Source organism: Corvus cornix, chromosome 3 (assembly GCF_000738735.6).
Source record: "Corvus cornix cornix isolate S_Up_H32 chromosome 3, ASM73873v5, whole genome shotgun sequence".
Classification (NCBI taxonomy): domain Eukaryota; kingdom Metazoa; phylum Chordata; class Aves; order Passeriformes; family Corvidae; genus Corvus; species Corvus cornix.
The window spans coordinates 81,928,871-81,945,346 of NC_047056.1; the positions used below are offsets into that span (position 1 = coordinate 81,928,871).

The 16,476-nt window shown below is 37.7% G+C and overlaps 1 protein-coding gene across 2 annotated transcripts in view; it reads left to right on the forward strand.

Annotated features, from left to right (window-relative positions):
- Window positions 1-16,476, forward strand: part of ELOVL4 (ELOVL fatty acid elongase 4) — a 36,816-nt gene that overhangs the window by 8,306 nt on the left and 12,034 nt on the right. The window contains exons 1-3 of one of the 2 annotated variants that reach the window (XM_039568193.1): window positions 6,498-6,564; window positions 10,583-10,770; window positions 14,049-14,129. In XM_039568193.1, coding sequence (XP_039424127.1) covers window positions 6,513-6,564; window positions 10,583-10,770; window positions 14,049-14,129 — 321 coding nt within the window. In that variant the 5' untranslated portion in view covers window positions 6,498-6,512. Of the gene's footprint in view, window positions 1-6,497; window positions 6,565-10,582; window positions 10,771-14,048; window positions 14,130-16,476 lie in introns of those variants that run through there. The other variant, XM_039568192.1, reaches the window with a different exon arrangement.

Genomic DNA, 16,476 nt, shown 5'->3' on the forward strand with positions numbered 1-16,476 from the left:
TTAAGAAGAGGGGAAAAAAAATGGCACAGAAGTAATTGCAGCCAGAGAAGAGAGGAGTGAGAATATGTGAGACAAACCACTCTGCAGACGTGGAGGTCAGTGAAGGAAGGTGAGGAGGTGCTCCAGGCACTGGAGAGAGATTCCCCTGCAGCCCATGGGAAAGACCATGGTGACACAGCTGTGCCCCTGATGCCTGTGGAGGTCCATAGGGCAGCAGAGATCCATCTGCAGACCCTGGAGGAGCCTCACACCAGAGCAGGTGGATGCCTGTGGGAAGCCTGTGCTGGAGCAGGCTCCTGGCAGGAAGGATCCCACACTGGATCAGTTTGTGAAGAACTGCAGTCTGTGGGAAGTCCTGTGGGAAGGACTCAGGCTGGAGAAGTTCATGGAGTTCATGTCACCTGTGGGAGCAACCCCACGCTGGAGCAGGGGAAAGACTCCTTCTCCTAAGGAAGAAGCAGCATCAGAAACAACATGTGATAAAATTGACTGTAATCCCTATTCCCTGTCTCCCATTGCCACTGGCAGGGAAAACGTAGAGAATCAGGAGTGAAGTTAAGCCTGAAAAGGAGGGAGGGTTTGGGAGAAAGGGGCTTTTAAGGGTTGTTCTACTTTATTATACAATTCAGATTTTAATTGGTAATAAATTCAAGTAATTACCCCAAGTCACACCTGCTTTGTCCATAACAGTAATCGGTTTGTGGCCTCTACCTGTCCTTAACTCATGAGCCTTTTCTTCTATTTTCTCGCCCTTGTCCAGCTGAGAGGGGAGTGATAGAACAGCTTTGGTGGATACCTGGTCTCCAGTCAGGGTCAAACCACCACATCCCTAGTTTCATTCTCTGTTTCATCATAATCATGAACTCTTGACTGCTTGGTTTGTTTCCATCATATTTTCCTATTTCTCTTATCTCTTTCTGCTATATCTAAAAAATGTCTTCTTCCAGCTCTCGCATATGTTACACTTAGTTTACATGCTTGACTATGGTGTTCTTCTACTGTCTTTTTTTATCTGCTTATAGGTATTACCTCCTTGATTCCTTCTCCCAGTTATGACCAATAAGAAAGATTATTTTACTGCTTACTAAATGTTCCTAGAATATTGCTGGAAGAAGGGAATTTATAACCCGTGTCTTTCACTTTTTCTGTTGAGCCGGTAAATCTCTCTGACATGATTTTATGTCCTTCTGTTCCTAGAACATCACTGCAACACCTTGTTTTTAAATGGTTTGAGATGACGTAAAGAAAAAAAAAAGAAAGTAGCTAGTAGTTAAATTGACTAGCTGGGCTTTAAATAGGAGACTTCATAATCATATTTTCTGCAGTTCCTGTTTAATATTTAGTGGTTTACCAGGAACAGATGTGCCCAATAGAAATACTCACATACAGAATACCCCAAAATGCTTTGATATTTAGGTCAGGGTTTTTCCTACTCTGTCCAATCTACATTTCAGTGATCCATGAGTTTTTTCCAAGAGAGAGAAACTTAATTGCAGGAACCATTAGAGAAGCTTGAGGGCCTCACGTTACTGTGGAAGGTAACACAACTGTAGAAGTGAAAACACTTAGTTGTAGCAGTCATTTGGACATGGACATTATGTAGCTTCCAAACTGATAATTTTGCTACTGTGTACTTAATGAATGAAAGATTCAGACACTGATCGTTCTTTTTGTCATTTTTGGGTTAAGAACATTTTGTCATTCAGTTCATATTTTGAAAATCAGCATTTCAAAATTAGTCCTTTTTTTTTGGTGTTTGGTTCCTCACCCCTGATTTGTCATTTTTGCTGATGTTAAAGGGATGTTGAGGAATTAAGTTCTAAATGTTTTAGAGTTTTGTTTTTCCTTGGAGGCTTTGACTGATATATTTGTGTTAAGCTAACAGAAGACCTAATGTATCTCACAACTGTAAATTTACTTCTGCCTCTGAACTTTGAAGAGCTAATGCATTTCAATAACTCCTTTTGTAGATTTTATCAAAACAAAATTCTCATCTCATTCATCCTTCTGTAAAACCAAACTGATGAGAAGCATCCTTGTGGTAATGCAAACAGGAAAAACAGGTAGTTTGTCAGAGAGCTTTCTGTGCAGTTTCTTGCAAATTTTCTCCAGTAGCTTTCTGGTATTTTTCTTAGGTAGATTTCACTTGCCATTGCTGGTTTTCATACATGCTCAAGCACTGCATTTAAAAGTCTCCAAATGCTCATCTGCAACCCCAAATTACTGTGTTACAAGAGCAGCCATGTAAGTTGTTTACATTTGCTATGTAGTTAAGCATCACTATCCTTCCAGTATGCTAGCAGTAGCAGGACTTGTATCAGTGCTGAATTTACTGTGCCACATATGCTGAGTATGTAACACTTGTCTCTACAGTGGATAAGACCTTGCAGAGTTATTATTGAACTGATGTTAATAATCTTTCACATTTTTCAAGGAATTTACATTTAAACTGGGGAATCCAGTAACAATGTCTGTCTGTGGAGAAGATCATCATACTCTATGATCATCCCCTTCAGCATTATAAAACTCTGGGTGGGCCAATAGACTAATCCGTTATTGCAGCATTGGATGTGCATAAATCCTGTGTTTGCATTACTGCTTACTGATACCCCTACAACTATTTTCATAGTGCCAAACCCCAATGCTTTTGTGTGAAGTAAGGACATGTCTAGTCTGAGCGCTGAGAAATAGTTTTCGGCAAAACCCACAAAAGTTTGAATAAAAGTTTCAGTAGAAGGAAAGCTTTGTGAAGTGTGTTTTGTGCAGTACTTTTATTGCTTTAGAAATACAGAGACATAGACTGGATCGTAAAGTCTGCAACTAGTTTATAAAATTACATTGTGTGATAGGGTTGGGGGTTTTGTTTGCTTTCAACTGTTTACTCCATAACATACAATATTTAAGAAAAGCCATGCAGGTATCACTGCACTGGGAATGCATCTAGCATTTGTGATATTTGGAAAAGAAGATTTGGCAAACAGAAGAATGCTTCATGCCTCGAGGGCTTGTATCTTGCAAATCTTGTGTAAGCTTCACTGAGGATTATATTTTTATTATTCCTTGAAGCAGAGCATTTGTACTGTCCCCACAAATAATCATAACAAATGGAGGAGATAAATCAAATATAATTTGAGCAAGGTAATGTCTTTGGACTTGAAAATCCTGAGACTTGATGGTAAATTGTCATGTCTCCTGAACTTCATAGTAATTCCATTATTATCCTTGTCTTGAAACACGTGTATCATGTAATTGCTATGTACAGGCACAAAGACAATATGGTATTAATGACTGAGTGATAGGAGTCCTGAGAAGACTAGAATGCTAGTCAGAATAAAGGGAAGGCTAGTTAAAATGCATCTGGCCTTTTAACAGCAAACTGGGATTAGGTCTTCCTGTTACTTTAATGGGAGTTTATGAAACACATGCATATTACATAGGTGTTCATTAGCTGCAGGAGATGTTGCTCTTGGCTGTGTGGCATTTTGATTTTATTTTGCTGTATACAGCTTTAAAGAAGACTAAGCAGTCAATTACAAAGCCTTGAAATTCAAAATAAAGCCACAGCTGGTTATGGGTTGTATCTGTTTGTCTTGCCTTGTAGTCCTTTTGGTTTTGGGGCAGGCATCTCTCATTTCTGACCGGAACAGGATTTTGTACAGCTTTGTCTGCAAACTTAAGAGTATGTGGGTTTCATTGTTTTGATTTTCAGAGTATGTGCTCTCATTATTCATCGTGCTTGAGGCTGAATACTTTTATTCTTGCACCTTAGTTTCATGTTTTATGGCTTGTTAAAATGAAAGTGCTTTGCCATAAAATTTTGATGTCTCTTGTTCTTGACCCAAACGAATTAGTTTGTTCTCGACTGGTTAAAGCTTGAGGATAGACAAAATGCTTAACTCAGAGGTTTAGGTCTGTTATCAAAGATCAAAATAAACTTGCTTTCTCTCTACTGTTCTATTAATTAATAAAAAAGGAAAAAAAATTACTTAAACCAGGCCAGCTGTTAATGCTTTTATATGCCGAGTTTTGGGAACCTTTGTCCATATAGCATCCTGTGCGTAGCATCCTTAGCTTTACCACTAACATACATGGGAATAAATTCTTTACTGTGAGGGTGGTGAGGCACTGGAACAGGCTGCCCAGAGAAGCTGTGGATGCCCCATCCCTGGAAGTGGTCAAGGCCAGGTTGGATGGGGCTCTGAGCAATCTCTGGGAGGTGTCCCTGCCCACAGTGGTGGTTGGAACGAGATGATCTGTAAGGTCCCTTCCAACCCAAGCCATTCTGTGATTCTCTGATACTCACATCTTTGTTTTCTTGCCAGTCATAACCACCACTGATGCTGTGGTATTATGATAATACAGAATTTTTTGTGAGATAAAGCAGCAGGGGCTTGACTGTTTCCTGAGAAGCCAGTGCAAGGCTGATTTAAAGGTTTGTAGAGTATCCAGAGATGAGCCATGAAGATGATTCTATGATTGGAAAATATTCCATCAGGTGAGTGAGATTAAGTGTTCCTTTAAAGAAAATTTTCAAAAAGAGAAAAAATGGCAGCTAGTGAGTGACCTGATAACTGTTCAAAACTACCCAAATGAGAAAGGAAAAAAATTTAAATGATGGATCTAGCAAAGAAAATGATAATGAACTATTTAAAGTTTAATCCTAATTTCTTCGGATGTAGAGAGCAACTTTATGCAGTGGGTCTAGTTAACATTTTATAGCAAGGTGCTATATATTCTACTGGGCTCTCTGCCCTGTACTAAAATAGGAAATTCTTCTAAGAAAGATCCCTTAGCTTATACATGTGTTAATGGAAGCTTCATGGCCTTTGCTTTGTAGGTGATACGAGATTCTTTCTGAGTTAGGTACAGGTATCTTTGACCTTGTCAGACTCCTTAGAAATACCCATAGTGCCAGAAGACTGCAGACATTACCAAGTATGATAGATAAGAAAGAAGCATAAACTGACCATTCCTTTTGTCCCAATCCTTTTGCTTTGCTGCAGCAATCTGCACAGTCCCTCCTAAGAGCACATGGACTTTTCTTTTACCTGAAATCTGGATGAAGCTATAGGGATATCATTTGAGTTCATGCAGTAGCTTAAATCTACTATTATAGGATTTCTCATTAAAAACCTTTATAAACTGAGATTATTAGCAACAGGACAAGAGGAAATGGCCTCGAGCTATGCCAGGGGAGGTTCAGGTTGGACATCAGGCAAAATTTCTTCACTGAAAGAGTGGTTAGACATTGGAATGGGCTGCCCCAGGAAGTGGTGGAGTCACCGTGCCTGGACGTATTAAAGAAATGACTGGACATGGCACTTAGTGCTATGGTTTAATTGACATGGTAGTGTTCAGTTATAGGATGGACTTGATGATCTTGAAGGTCTTTTCCAACTTTAGTGATTCTGTAATTTCATGAACTGAGGATTAGAGTGCAATTTGTTCAATTAATAATCAATATCAAAGCAGATATTGATTATTCATTCAAAAAAAGCAAAGGTGTGTGAAGTTACGTTTCTCACCTGTTTTTTTATATGTGTTTTCATTTTGTAATGATTTCCATTGTAGTAGAACTAGCAAGATGTGGGAAATTCTTAGATAATTAAAACTATGTGGTTCATGGAACAGTACTCCCATTAGGTAACACTGGTTTGCCTTCCTTATATTGTGGAGTTAAAATTTGACTTGTTTAAGGAAATCTTTCTTAAACTTGAGGTTGGCTTTGAGAGTACTTTTGTTAAAATGAACGTGATCTGCAGAGAGCTCTCACAGAACCACTTTTAAAAGTCGCCATCACTTCTGCAATGTCTTTAGAAATGTAATCGGACAGATGGATGTGCTGGATTGGCACTGTAAGTGTCTTTGCGCTGAGAATAGTATCCATAGCTATTAATAACTTTGAAAGTCTCTCCAGGTAAATTAGTGAGTAGCGACCTTATAGCTAAGGAATACATATGTTGTTAAACTAGAAATAAAGATTTTCTAAGTATTTACTTTGAACCTAACATGAACACAGGGAATTGCAAAAATCATGTATTTTAGTAATGTAATACTTTCTCAAACTAATTTTAAAAGCAGAGATAGTCGTCATTGTACTGTTTCAGGATTTCTCTAGGTGAATGTCAAAGTGACTGTGCTATGCATTTGCTTGCTTATTTTTAAAGTTTGTATTTCTTGGGGAAAGAAAAGAAAAAGATCATAGGCTAAGTAATATGCAGGAAATTGAACCATCTAAAATCTTCTCTATTGGAAAGGAAGTGCTAAACCATGTTTAACAGAAATGCTTGCATATTAAAACAATTACAGTATGTTTCTCAAAAGTTTCTTGGGATTTTTAATGCTAGAACACCATCACTTCAACCTTACTTACTGAAATTCATCTTCACTTGCCATCCATATTTCCATATAGGTTAATTACATCCTCTTTGGACATTGCCAGGCAGGATATTCAGTCCTTTTCATTGGTCCTACTCTTTTTCTTGCTTTGAAGGAAGAAATCAAAGGGATTTATGTGTGTATTTCTTGTTTATTTCCCCACAGAAAGAATTACATCCTGCAAAGGTAGGTACCTCAGGGCAATTTCAATTATTTTTATATATATATGAATAATAATATATATACTTACATATAATATGTATATACACATATAGATATGTAAGTTCTTCTGTTTCTTGTCTTTGCAAGGTGAAACTTTAGAACATATATACACAAAATGACAGGAAAGTCTTGTGTATATACATATTTCCTACTGTTTCCTTACATAACAGTAGTTTTCTGTCAGGAACATGTTAGCAGATGCCTTAGTCTAGGCTGGATTCATTTTTGCTGTAAAGTGCAACCCTAAGTGCTTGTTCTAAAACTTTTCCCTCCTTACCAAAACAGCACTGTACTACAGGCTGTGCCATCACAGCAGACACTTTATTTGTGATCTAATTAGAATCTGGGTCTTGGGATTTGAAAGACAAACGCATTAATCCCCTGAAAGATTCAATCTCTGTCAATTCTAATCAGGTAAAGGCATTGGTCTCTTTGCTTCAAAGCAGTTAGAGGGATTTTTTTAATTCAGGGAGCTGGCCTTTTTATTTCAAACTTATTTCATCTTTCAGGTAAAATTGTCCCTATTCCATGTGAAATACTGCAGGATTTAATGCACTCATATGTCCCCTTAAACTATCACAGTTCTCTGTAATTTGCAGAAATCTTTTGTGGCCATCAGCACTAGCTAGTAAGTAGGACACAAAATTATGCTGGTTTTGCTAAAACAGATTGGGGGATGGGAAGGAGGAAGGTGTTGGAGTAGCTTGGAATGTTTGTCACTTGAGCAGATGACTTAAGATAGTGAATTTATCTTGGTTTGAAAGAGAGCATCTGAAAAGGAGTTTGGAGAAAGGGTCTGCATTTTACTGGGTTTTCTGTGTAGAACATAGACAAGCAGGCTTGCCAGGTAAACTGAAATGAAATTGGTTTTGTAATACCTTCTGTGCAATAAAAATGGTACGTGGAGTTGACTTATAATGCAGCAAGTTACTTTGCATTATCCAGGAGAGATCCTGTGATGAAAAAGTTCTGTGATTAATAGTATCACGTTTTCTGATGCCACAGTACTAGTTAAAAGCCACAGTACTAGTTAAAAATAATCATATGCAGAAGCTCCTAGATGCCCTTAAAATAAATGTAAGATGATGTTCGTAGTTAGCACAGTAGAACAGACTCTTCTACTGTTTTGGCCAGGATGTACTCCAGAACTGGATTGCCTTCTGTATTCCCTCTCATAGAAGCATTTTGTGTTTGAAGTGTAATTACTTGTCCTAGGAGAGATCAGGCCCCCAAAATGGTAATGTTAGGTTCCCTGGGCAGTGTGTTACAAGATTTGTATCAGTAAAATATATTTTTCCTATAACTACTTGAAGACTTCAAGTCTCTGAGATGTGGTGGCTCACTGCCCAAAAACCTGTTGTAGAGGGAAAGTAACAGGCTGAAACCATGCTAGGGAAGAGTAATGGCAGCTTCTCAGGTGCTCTTATGTTGTTGTCAGAGTTAATGAAATATATCTCTTGGTTTTCTCCAGTGAAGTTCTTCAATTTATAGTATTTTTGGAAAGGAGGTGGAAGAATTGCTTACTGTGCTGATGAGGTGTGAGGCAAAGCCTGCTCTCAGCTGGGTTCTAATAGAAGTTGTCACTTTGTCTTTCCTTTCACCTTCTAGTGAATCCTCATTCTTCCATCTAGAAGTCTAGAAGTCTTTGTCTCCTGCCACAAAAAGAAATCTGAAATAGGTCATGGTTTTCAGCAGTGGGTGGTAACGTTCACCTCCTGGGTAAAATTCAAATCTTCCTCTTTCACGTTTCTTTGTATTGCCACTTTAGTGTGTAAGATACCATGAAACACTGTGTTGGAAAATAGAAGACAGATTCTCTAATGTGTATTTTCTTCTTTATCCTCTTTATGCTGCTTACTGCAAGAAGCCTGGGAAAGCAGCTGTGTCTCTTGGCTCACCTGTTGTTAGCTCTTTGTACGCTACAGTGAAGGGAGATACAGATTTGATTAAAGCGTGTCACTTACTAACTATTCCCAGAGCTGTATCTTAACTGACACCTTTCTTCTTGTTTCATGGTGAGTCCTTGCCTATTACTTGCTATCAGGTAGATGATGAGGTTCACCTTTTTCTTTTCTTTTTTTAATGGTGTTATCTTTTATTTTTAAATTCAAATTGGTAGAGCAATTGCTAAAAGCAAGAAGGGACTAAGGTGTAAAGGATATAAGAGTGTAATAATTGCAATGCAGTAGTGATTTCAACTTTGGTAGGTGGTATTCGGTGTGGTTTCAGGAGCTTGCCGAAAAGTTAAGCAGTAACTGTCTTCTCTCACTCTGTTCAGTCCTCTTCTACTGCCTGTGTTTCTACAGCCAATCTATCTGACTTTTTGACACTCCTCCCTGTAGTCCTTGCCCTGTCTTGACCTTGGCTTCTTTTGGTGCCTGTGGCCACATGGCTGAATCCCATCATTCTGGCAGCATCAGTGTCCTTTCTTGATGTTTCTCTCTTCTGGTATTAACAGCCATAATGGAAGCAGCTAGGCTTCTCTGTCTTCTTTTCCTCTTCTTTTTAGGTCTCCTAGCATCTTGGAATGTGCAGCCTAATTATTAAATCATCTGGAAGTAAGAAGAATCTGTGTTCTGCACACTGTCTTTCCCTAGATCACAGTACTTGTTTATTAGAAATAGAGGGCCTCATGAAATTCATTCCCAAAATCAGGTTCTAATTTATGGCCTTAAGAACAGCAAAGAAAATGAGAAAGAAGTGTAGGAGAAGTAATGGCAGCGCTGTTCTATACTTTCCTCATTGCATTGCAGTTCCTCATTTTCTTGATAAGAAGGGTTTTCTAAACTACTGGTTGTATGCCTGGGATCACAAATTAATTTATGGTATAGGAATTTTTCATGGCCTTTGACTTACAATTCTCTAAAAGAAACTTGTCCTCTAGGTAAATCTCTGGGCAGCTGCATTTGTGAGTTTACCCCCAGCTGACTTGAAGGCAGGTTTAGTTGTTTGAGCTTCCCAGGGAGCCCTGTGATGTGATTTCCATATGCACAGGAACTGGCCTAAGCATCTGGAAAATAATCCACTTAGTATCATGGAGCTGTGCAGTATCTGAAGTTCTGATAGTTATGAAGTAGTTACCTTTTATCTCTTGTTACAACTTGATATTAGCCTTCAGGACGGGGGGGGGGGGGGACATGTGACACATGGGACAACATGGGCACTAGGTAAGGAGGTGTCACTGCAGTCTCAGCTCCCTCCTCTAGAAGAGCTGTCTTCTAATCTTAGATGTCACTGGTTCATCAGGCTAAGACTGCTTTTTCATGCTGATCCAGAACTTAATATAGCATATTCTCAGCTCTGAAATATGTGTAATGTAACTGGATCCCATGAGTGACTGAAGGAGACTGTAAATAAAACCTTTGTTTCCCATATGGCAGCACAGATTGACTAGAACCATCCCTTTTGAACTCTTCTATTTGGTTGTTTTCTGGTAACATTGTTAGTATTCTATGTGAAACATGAGACTGACCTACAGCAAACAGCAAAGGTTATCATCATACAACCTGTACAAAATTGATAGGAGACTTTCTAATGTCTAATTTTAAACTAATAAAAGCTACTGGTTTTATCAGTATTTTGCCAAATTTGTGTATCTTTCATTTGCAGTGGTGTTGAATATTTGGTTATATTGCCACTGCAGTCACTATTCATCATAAGCGAAATTTGTTTGGGGGGATTAGTGGGTTGATTTTGTTTTGGGCTCATGTGATTCTGTTGCTTTATTGTTTTGGATTGTAGAACTTGACAACAGAGCTTGAATGACATAATGAATCTCTGTGTGAGGTAATGTGATATAGTGGGGTTTTTTAAAAACTATTTTCTTTAACCTTCCTAGAAAGAATGAGTGCATTGTGTTTCTACTGTCTGATGCAGCTATTCCAGGAGAAAATAATACTTAACAAATTCAATGCTTAAAGTGATGATGGAATATATTTCATTCAGACCTTGTTGACTCCTTCTGTTTGCTTCACTCCCCCAGACAAACGTGTTGATGACTGGCCCTTGATGCAGTCTCCATTTCCAACACTGACTATAAGCACTATTTATCTCCTCACTGTCTGGCTGGGCCCCAAATGGATGAAGACGAGAGAGCCCTTCCAGTTACGCTTCCTGTTGGTTGTTTACAACTTTGGAATGGTTCTGCTCAACTTCTTCATTTTCAAAGAGGTGTGTATGCCCTCTTGCAAGAGGGAATTCTTACTGAGGTTTGAAGATGTCAGAATGAAAATGATGTTGCATATTCTTGATGTCTATTGAGAGCGAATGTTTTGGACAGACTTTTAAAGATGTGTTTGCCTTGGAGGTATTTCTAGAAATAGGTAGTTTCTGTTTGAGAATAATTGCACTAAATGAGTCTATAGACAGAATTTGTGTTTGAGGTATTCCAAGTTCTTCTTAGATTTATATTAGTCTAAATACTGGAGAGAATAATATCTGTAGATTTAACACTTGTAACTGATACTTTTAAAAAAAATCTTAATAATCCTAAAGGGTATCAAAATGTATCTTGTTAGAAATTGAGCTGTTTGTTTATGCTTTCAATGTGTTTATAATTTTTAGAAATTCAGATGTCTGTTGTCTGTAGTGAGGAAAAGTATCTTGTCTGTAAGTTATCTTTAAGAATAAAAATGAAGTGAACTATATCTTTAAATAAAAATAAAAGGATACAGACTTCTAATATTTGTTTTGCAATGTTCTGAGTGTGTTAATTGTAATACATTTCAGTGTTGCTGCATTTTTCCTTTGTTGGATTTTCTGGACAAAGGAAAAGAGTAGTAAGACTGCAGTGGATCAGCTGTGTAGAGTAGGTAACTGGGATTACTTAACAGTTTGGTAATTATTATTCAAGGATCTCTGTACAGAATATGCTGTGTATGATGATGCTAAGTTTATGCTGCTGTGACTGCTTATGTGGATCAGGAGTTGTCTTCCTGGAAGACCTCTGATCATGGATTTGTAAAATCTGTTTCCAGAAGTAAGCAAATGAAGAGAGCAGTTAAAATTACAGCATTGCAGAACTGTCTGGCCCGTTCTGTACTTTTGCCAGGACAAAATGGCATATCTGATGATGATCTGCATTTTGACCCTTTCCCAGAGCTCCTAGCATAGAATCATTAATCATGAAATGATTTCAGCCTCTCTTTAAGACATGGTTTTGTAAAATTTTAGCCATCACACCTTAGTCATCATTTTGTCTAAATTGTTTTCCTGGCCTATTAACTAAGTAATGAAGTACAACAGGTACAAAAAAATTTAATGCTGACATGCAAGCATAGTTGAAGGAAGATATTAAATCAAGTCATCTTGGCAGGCTAAAACTGAAACTCCTGAAATTAATTTCACAGTGTTACTGCCATGCCTGTCTTTTTCACTTATTCTTTTAAACTGGTTGTTTTATCCATAAGCTGAATTCTACCAAACTTGCAGTCAAATAGTTTTCAAATCTATGTTCCTTACAGGATATGTGTTAGTAGAATTTCCAAGTCACTGAATTAACATAAAAATGAACGGGACTGCAAATACGTATTTGTTGTTGATATGCTGAAAGCTCATAACTTTATACACAGAGGTTCTAGTTTCCTTCTCTCTCCTAATGGGAGGTTGTTATTCAGTGGATGTTAAGGCAATGGATACAGCATTTCCAGGAAGTGTCTTTTCTTGATTTTAGAGATTGATAAGAGGAAGGTGTTCAAGTTTCAGTTGTTCCCTTTAACGAGGCAACTTCTGCTTCCCTCTGCATGAAGTTTACAATACCACCATGCCACTGTTGAAATTCACACCAGTTTTAATGTAATTGCTGAGTAAAATGATACTGTTTGTATTTTGTAAGTGATGGTAAAGTTTCCAGACACTGCTAAGAACAGAATTTGAATATGAAATGCCTTTAAACATTATTTAAATAACCATTCTGATGGCAAGTTCTTTTGTTCATATGTGTTAGCTGATGTTAAATAGTAAGTCATAAAGCACTGCAAGTCTAGTGCAAGACTCTCATACGTTGAATTCAAATTCAGGTCCAAATTTGGAGCAAATTTTTCTTAGAACATGCAGAAGTCACAAAGGAGTAGACCCTATTTTGCCGCAAAATCATGAATTTCTTATTTTACTTCAAGGCAGTCTGGTGAAGTCAATTTACTGCCTTTTACCAGGGGAACCATGGTTGAGTTATCCAGTAGGTCACAGTAGAGAGTGGTTGGTTTCTGTAACAGTGCAAACTAAACTTTCCCTGCTCTTCTCTATTAGTACTGGATGTGCTTGTGCCTGTGTGGGACCACACTGGAGTTCCAGTTAGTTACAGTAGTTTGTAAATGGACTTAGATGATGCAGAAGTAGTTCAATTTCTTTTCTAGGGTAATTTCTGTGGACAGTTCTTTCATTTACCTCCTTTAACACACATGTGCAGCAAGTAAGTCCAGAGGTTCACAAGGCTTTGTATGTTGTACACGAGACGAGATAACATTTGTCTTTCCATCTGACTGCACTCCTAGTGCTGTGTGAAAGATGAGACACCAAAGTATACTCAAGTTCAGTCTGAATAAGATGCAAGTCAGGTTAGTGGTAAGAGTAGTAAGTCCCTACCCATGAGGGGTTTTTTTTGAGATCTTTTTCTATCACCCCAATTTGCAGGTTTTATCTGCTCCACTGCTGTCTCTCTTTGATCCTTAACAGAGTGGGATTACTGGGCTTTAAATATCCTTGGATCATAACATTTATAAATGTCAAGATTAGAAGTATTACTTGAACTTTGTACAGCTCTAGACAAGTGTACTTCTTTCCAGTGGGAACTTGCTCAAATGTCAATTTTATCTTCTCCTGTCCAGTTTTTGCAATGTGCTTGGTTTGAAGAGGCCCTAGAGGAGCACTTAAATTGCTTCAGGCTATTTTTGTTGGCACAAAATGGGGAACTTTTCTACATCAGTTTTCCCTCACTGTGTTTTGTGGGTGTTCAGCTTTGGCTGTTCAAAGTGTTGGTTTTTTTTTTCTGGATTTTGATTGTTATACATATATATACTGTATATTGTAGATCCAAGTTATCTAATCCCTGTCCCTTGAATAGTGTTCTCTTGAATCTCTGCTGGGAATAGCATTTCTGTCACTTGTAGTGAAAGCAATTAGGTATTTTCTGTTTCTGAAGCTAGAGCCATCAGAAAGAATATCAGTGTCTGATTAGCTTAAGGTCATACTGGAATTTGTTGTACAAGGCTCTAATTATCTGATACATGCAGGAAAAAGTGAGTACTTTCTTTTTAATTTATGAGAAAAAAAGTGCTTTGTAACAAGTTGTTAGTATTAAATATTGGCTTTCTTCAATTCTCGGGACTAATAAGAATATTTTAAGTATTTCTGTTCACTTAAGTTTGATGTAGAACGAAATTTGCTGATAATTGTTATAAATGTGCTTTATGTATTATATTTCCCCTCATGTATGGCTTTAATATTTTCAGTTGTTCTTGTCATCAAGAGCTCGAGGGTACAGCTATGTCTGCCAGACTGTGGATTACTCAGATAATGTTTATGAAGTTAGGGTGAGTATTTCTTTTTTGTATTTGTATATGAATGTGTGTAATATATAGCACTACATGATGGTTTAAGCCTTGTCTGAAAACAGTGTTTCCACAGCTGCTGTCAGGCATGACTGTATCCCGTTACATCCTCACAGGCCACTTCAGGTTTGACTGCATTGTACATAGCAGGTTTAATCAAGGTGCATCAGCATATTTATACTTTAATCTGACTGCTACAAGTAAGGGCAGTCTTAAAGATACCATCCTTGGCTTCACCCACAGTTGTACAATCCAGGGTAAACTTTGTGCGCATACTTTGGTTCCTAGATTTGCTGAAGTTTCTGATACCAGGGTAACCACATTAAAGGTGGTGTGTTCTGGCTAGATCAAAGCAAGCGAGATTTGTCATCTTATCTTGTGGTTGCACTTCATCCATACTGGTGAGGCAACTCTTTGTCTTCTTTAGCCATGTTTGGCTTTGTGAGGTCTTGCTGGCATTTGGCAAATGTATTATCAGTACATTTCATTGTATAATCTTAGATTTCAAATATCTGGGCTTTGGAAAACATCCAAATTAGAAGCAAAGTGCAGATACTTGTTCATTTTCATAGTGCTGTTGATTAGCTCATGTACTAAACCTTATCTTCCAGTAGAGCTGACACTTGAGAATCTCTCAGCTGTTCTTGCAAGTTTCATGTACAGATTAGAACATGTTCCTGAAAATGCAGTGAAAGTATGGTATAGTCTAAATGCATTATGTTTATAGCACAGTTTAAAAAATGTCTATGAGGTGGCTGTTCATGGATAGTGTTACTCAAAAGCTTGTGCATGTGGCAGGGGTGGTAGTGAGAACAAAAGGTTTGAGTCTTACACCTTATTTATAATGGCTCATACTGCAGAACAGCTCTGTGTGTGGATTTTTATTGGCCTTATGGTAGTTGCCAATCTTTCACCTTTGCTGGTATGGTGCTCTCACTATTTCAGTCACTAGAATGATTCTGTTAAAAATTTTGTTGAAAAACAAGATCTAGCAAAGTATAGCAAGTGCTTGACAGGTTTGGGGCTTTTAATAGATAAGCGAAATAGAATGCCCTTGTACGTAGGTGAGTGACTTTGAGGACTGGTATGGCATATATTCAAAGAATTTTTATATTAGCTAAATACGAGCAGTATTCTGTTTCATAGCCTCACTTTTAGGTGCTCTTGTTTGTGGGAGGCAGTGGAGAGGTCAGACCTGCTCAAAAGAATTATCATCCATTTTGTTATGACAAGCAGAGCATTACTATACAATAAAATAAAGGCAAAATGACCTGAAGAATGTATATGTACTATATCATATGCCCAGAAAGGAAGGGTTGCTTTAGCAATATGTACTCTTTTGAGTTCCTGACTTTTTAATATTTTTTTAATTTTTAAAATTTTCTTTCCCTAAATTTGTGGATTTGCCTAAAACTTATCTCTGAAGTTTTAAGTTGTAGCGTGTTCAGTTTGCAACTGAAGGAGTCAAGGAAGGAGGGAAAGTTGAGTTCTCTCAAGCTCCTGCAGCAACTGTATAGTATGTTATCAGCCAAAATTCTTATCTTGATCATTTTCTGGTAGTTCTTTTGAATGAATTCTCAGTTAGGTAAATAAGTTGCAAGTAGAAAATGATACTTTCCACAAGTGTACTTTGTCTAGCTGAGGATTCTGGGATACATTTCTGTCCTGCTTTACAGTATATCATGCTCTGCATTTAGAAGGTATGTTGCTTTTTGACACTGTCACACAAAAATAAAAGCCCCAAAACCCAAACTTCCTCAAGATCTCTTTCAACATCATTTTTCATAATATAAACCTGAAAAAGCAATATTAAAATGTTTTTACAGTTTTGAGTATAGAATTTATAAGCATCATCTCTCACACCCTTTTAAGCACATCTCTCACACCCTTTTAATAGATCTAGATACTAAATGTCTAGCATTTATTGGCACCAGATTTGCTCTGCAGAGAAATGCTTCACTGCAACAGTAGAATCAATTACAAATGCAGTGACTGTATTTGCAAGAGAATGAGTAAATAAATTCTGTGTTGCTGAGATAAAGAAGGCTGGAACTAACTCACATGGAAACAGCACTGAGCCCAGAAGGCATGGAACATGTTCTGAAAAGCAGAGCTTCATATATGACTTTAATTTGGGTCTTTGAAATTTGGAACAAATATTGAGAAATGTGAAACTGATTGTATATAGTGGTCTAAATGGCTATGTAGGAGCCTTGGTACGGCCTCTGTTTCTGGCTTTTTGGGAACGTGCCGCTGTGATATTGCCATCACACTGAGTGGCCTCTTTTGTCTAAAGCTCTTGATCAAAATAAGGGGTCAAGAAACCATC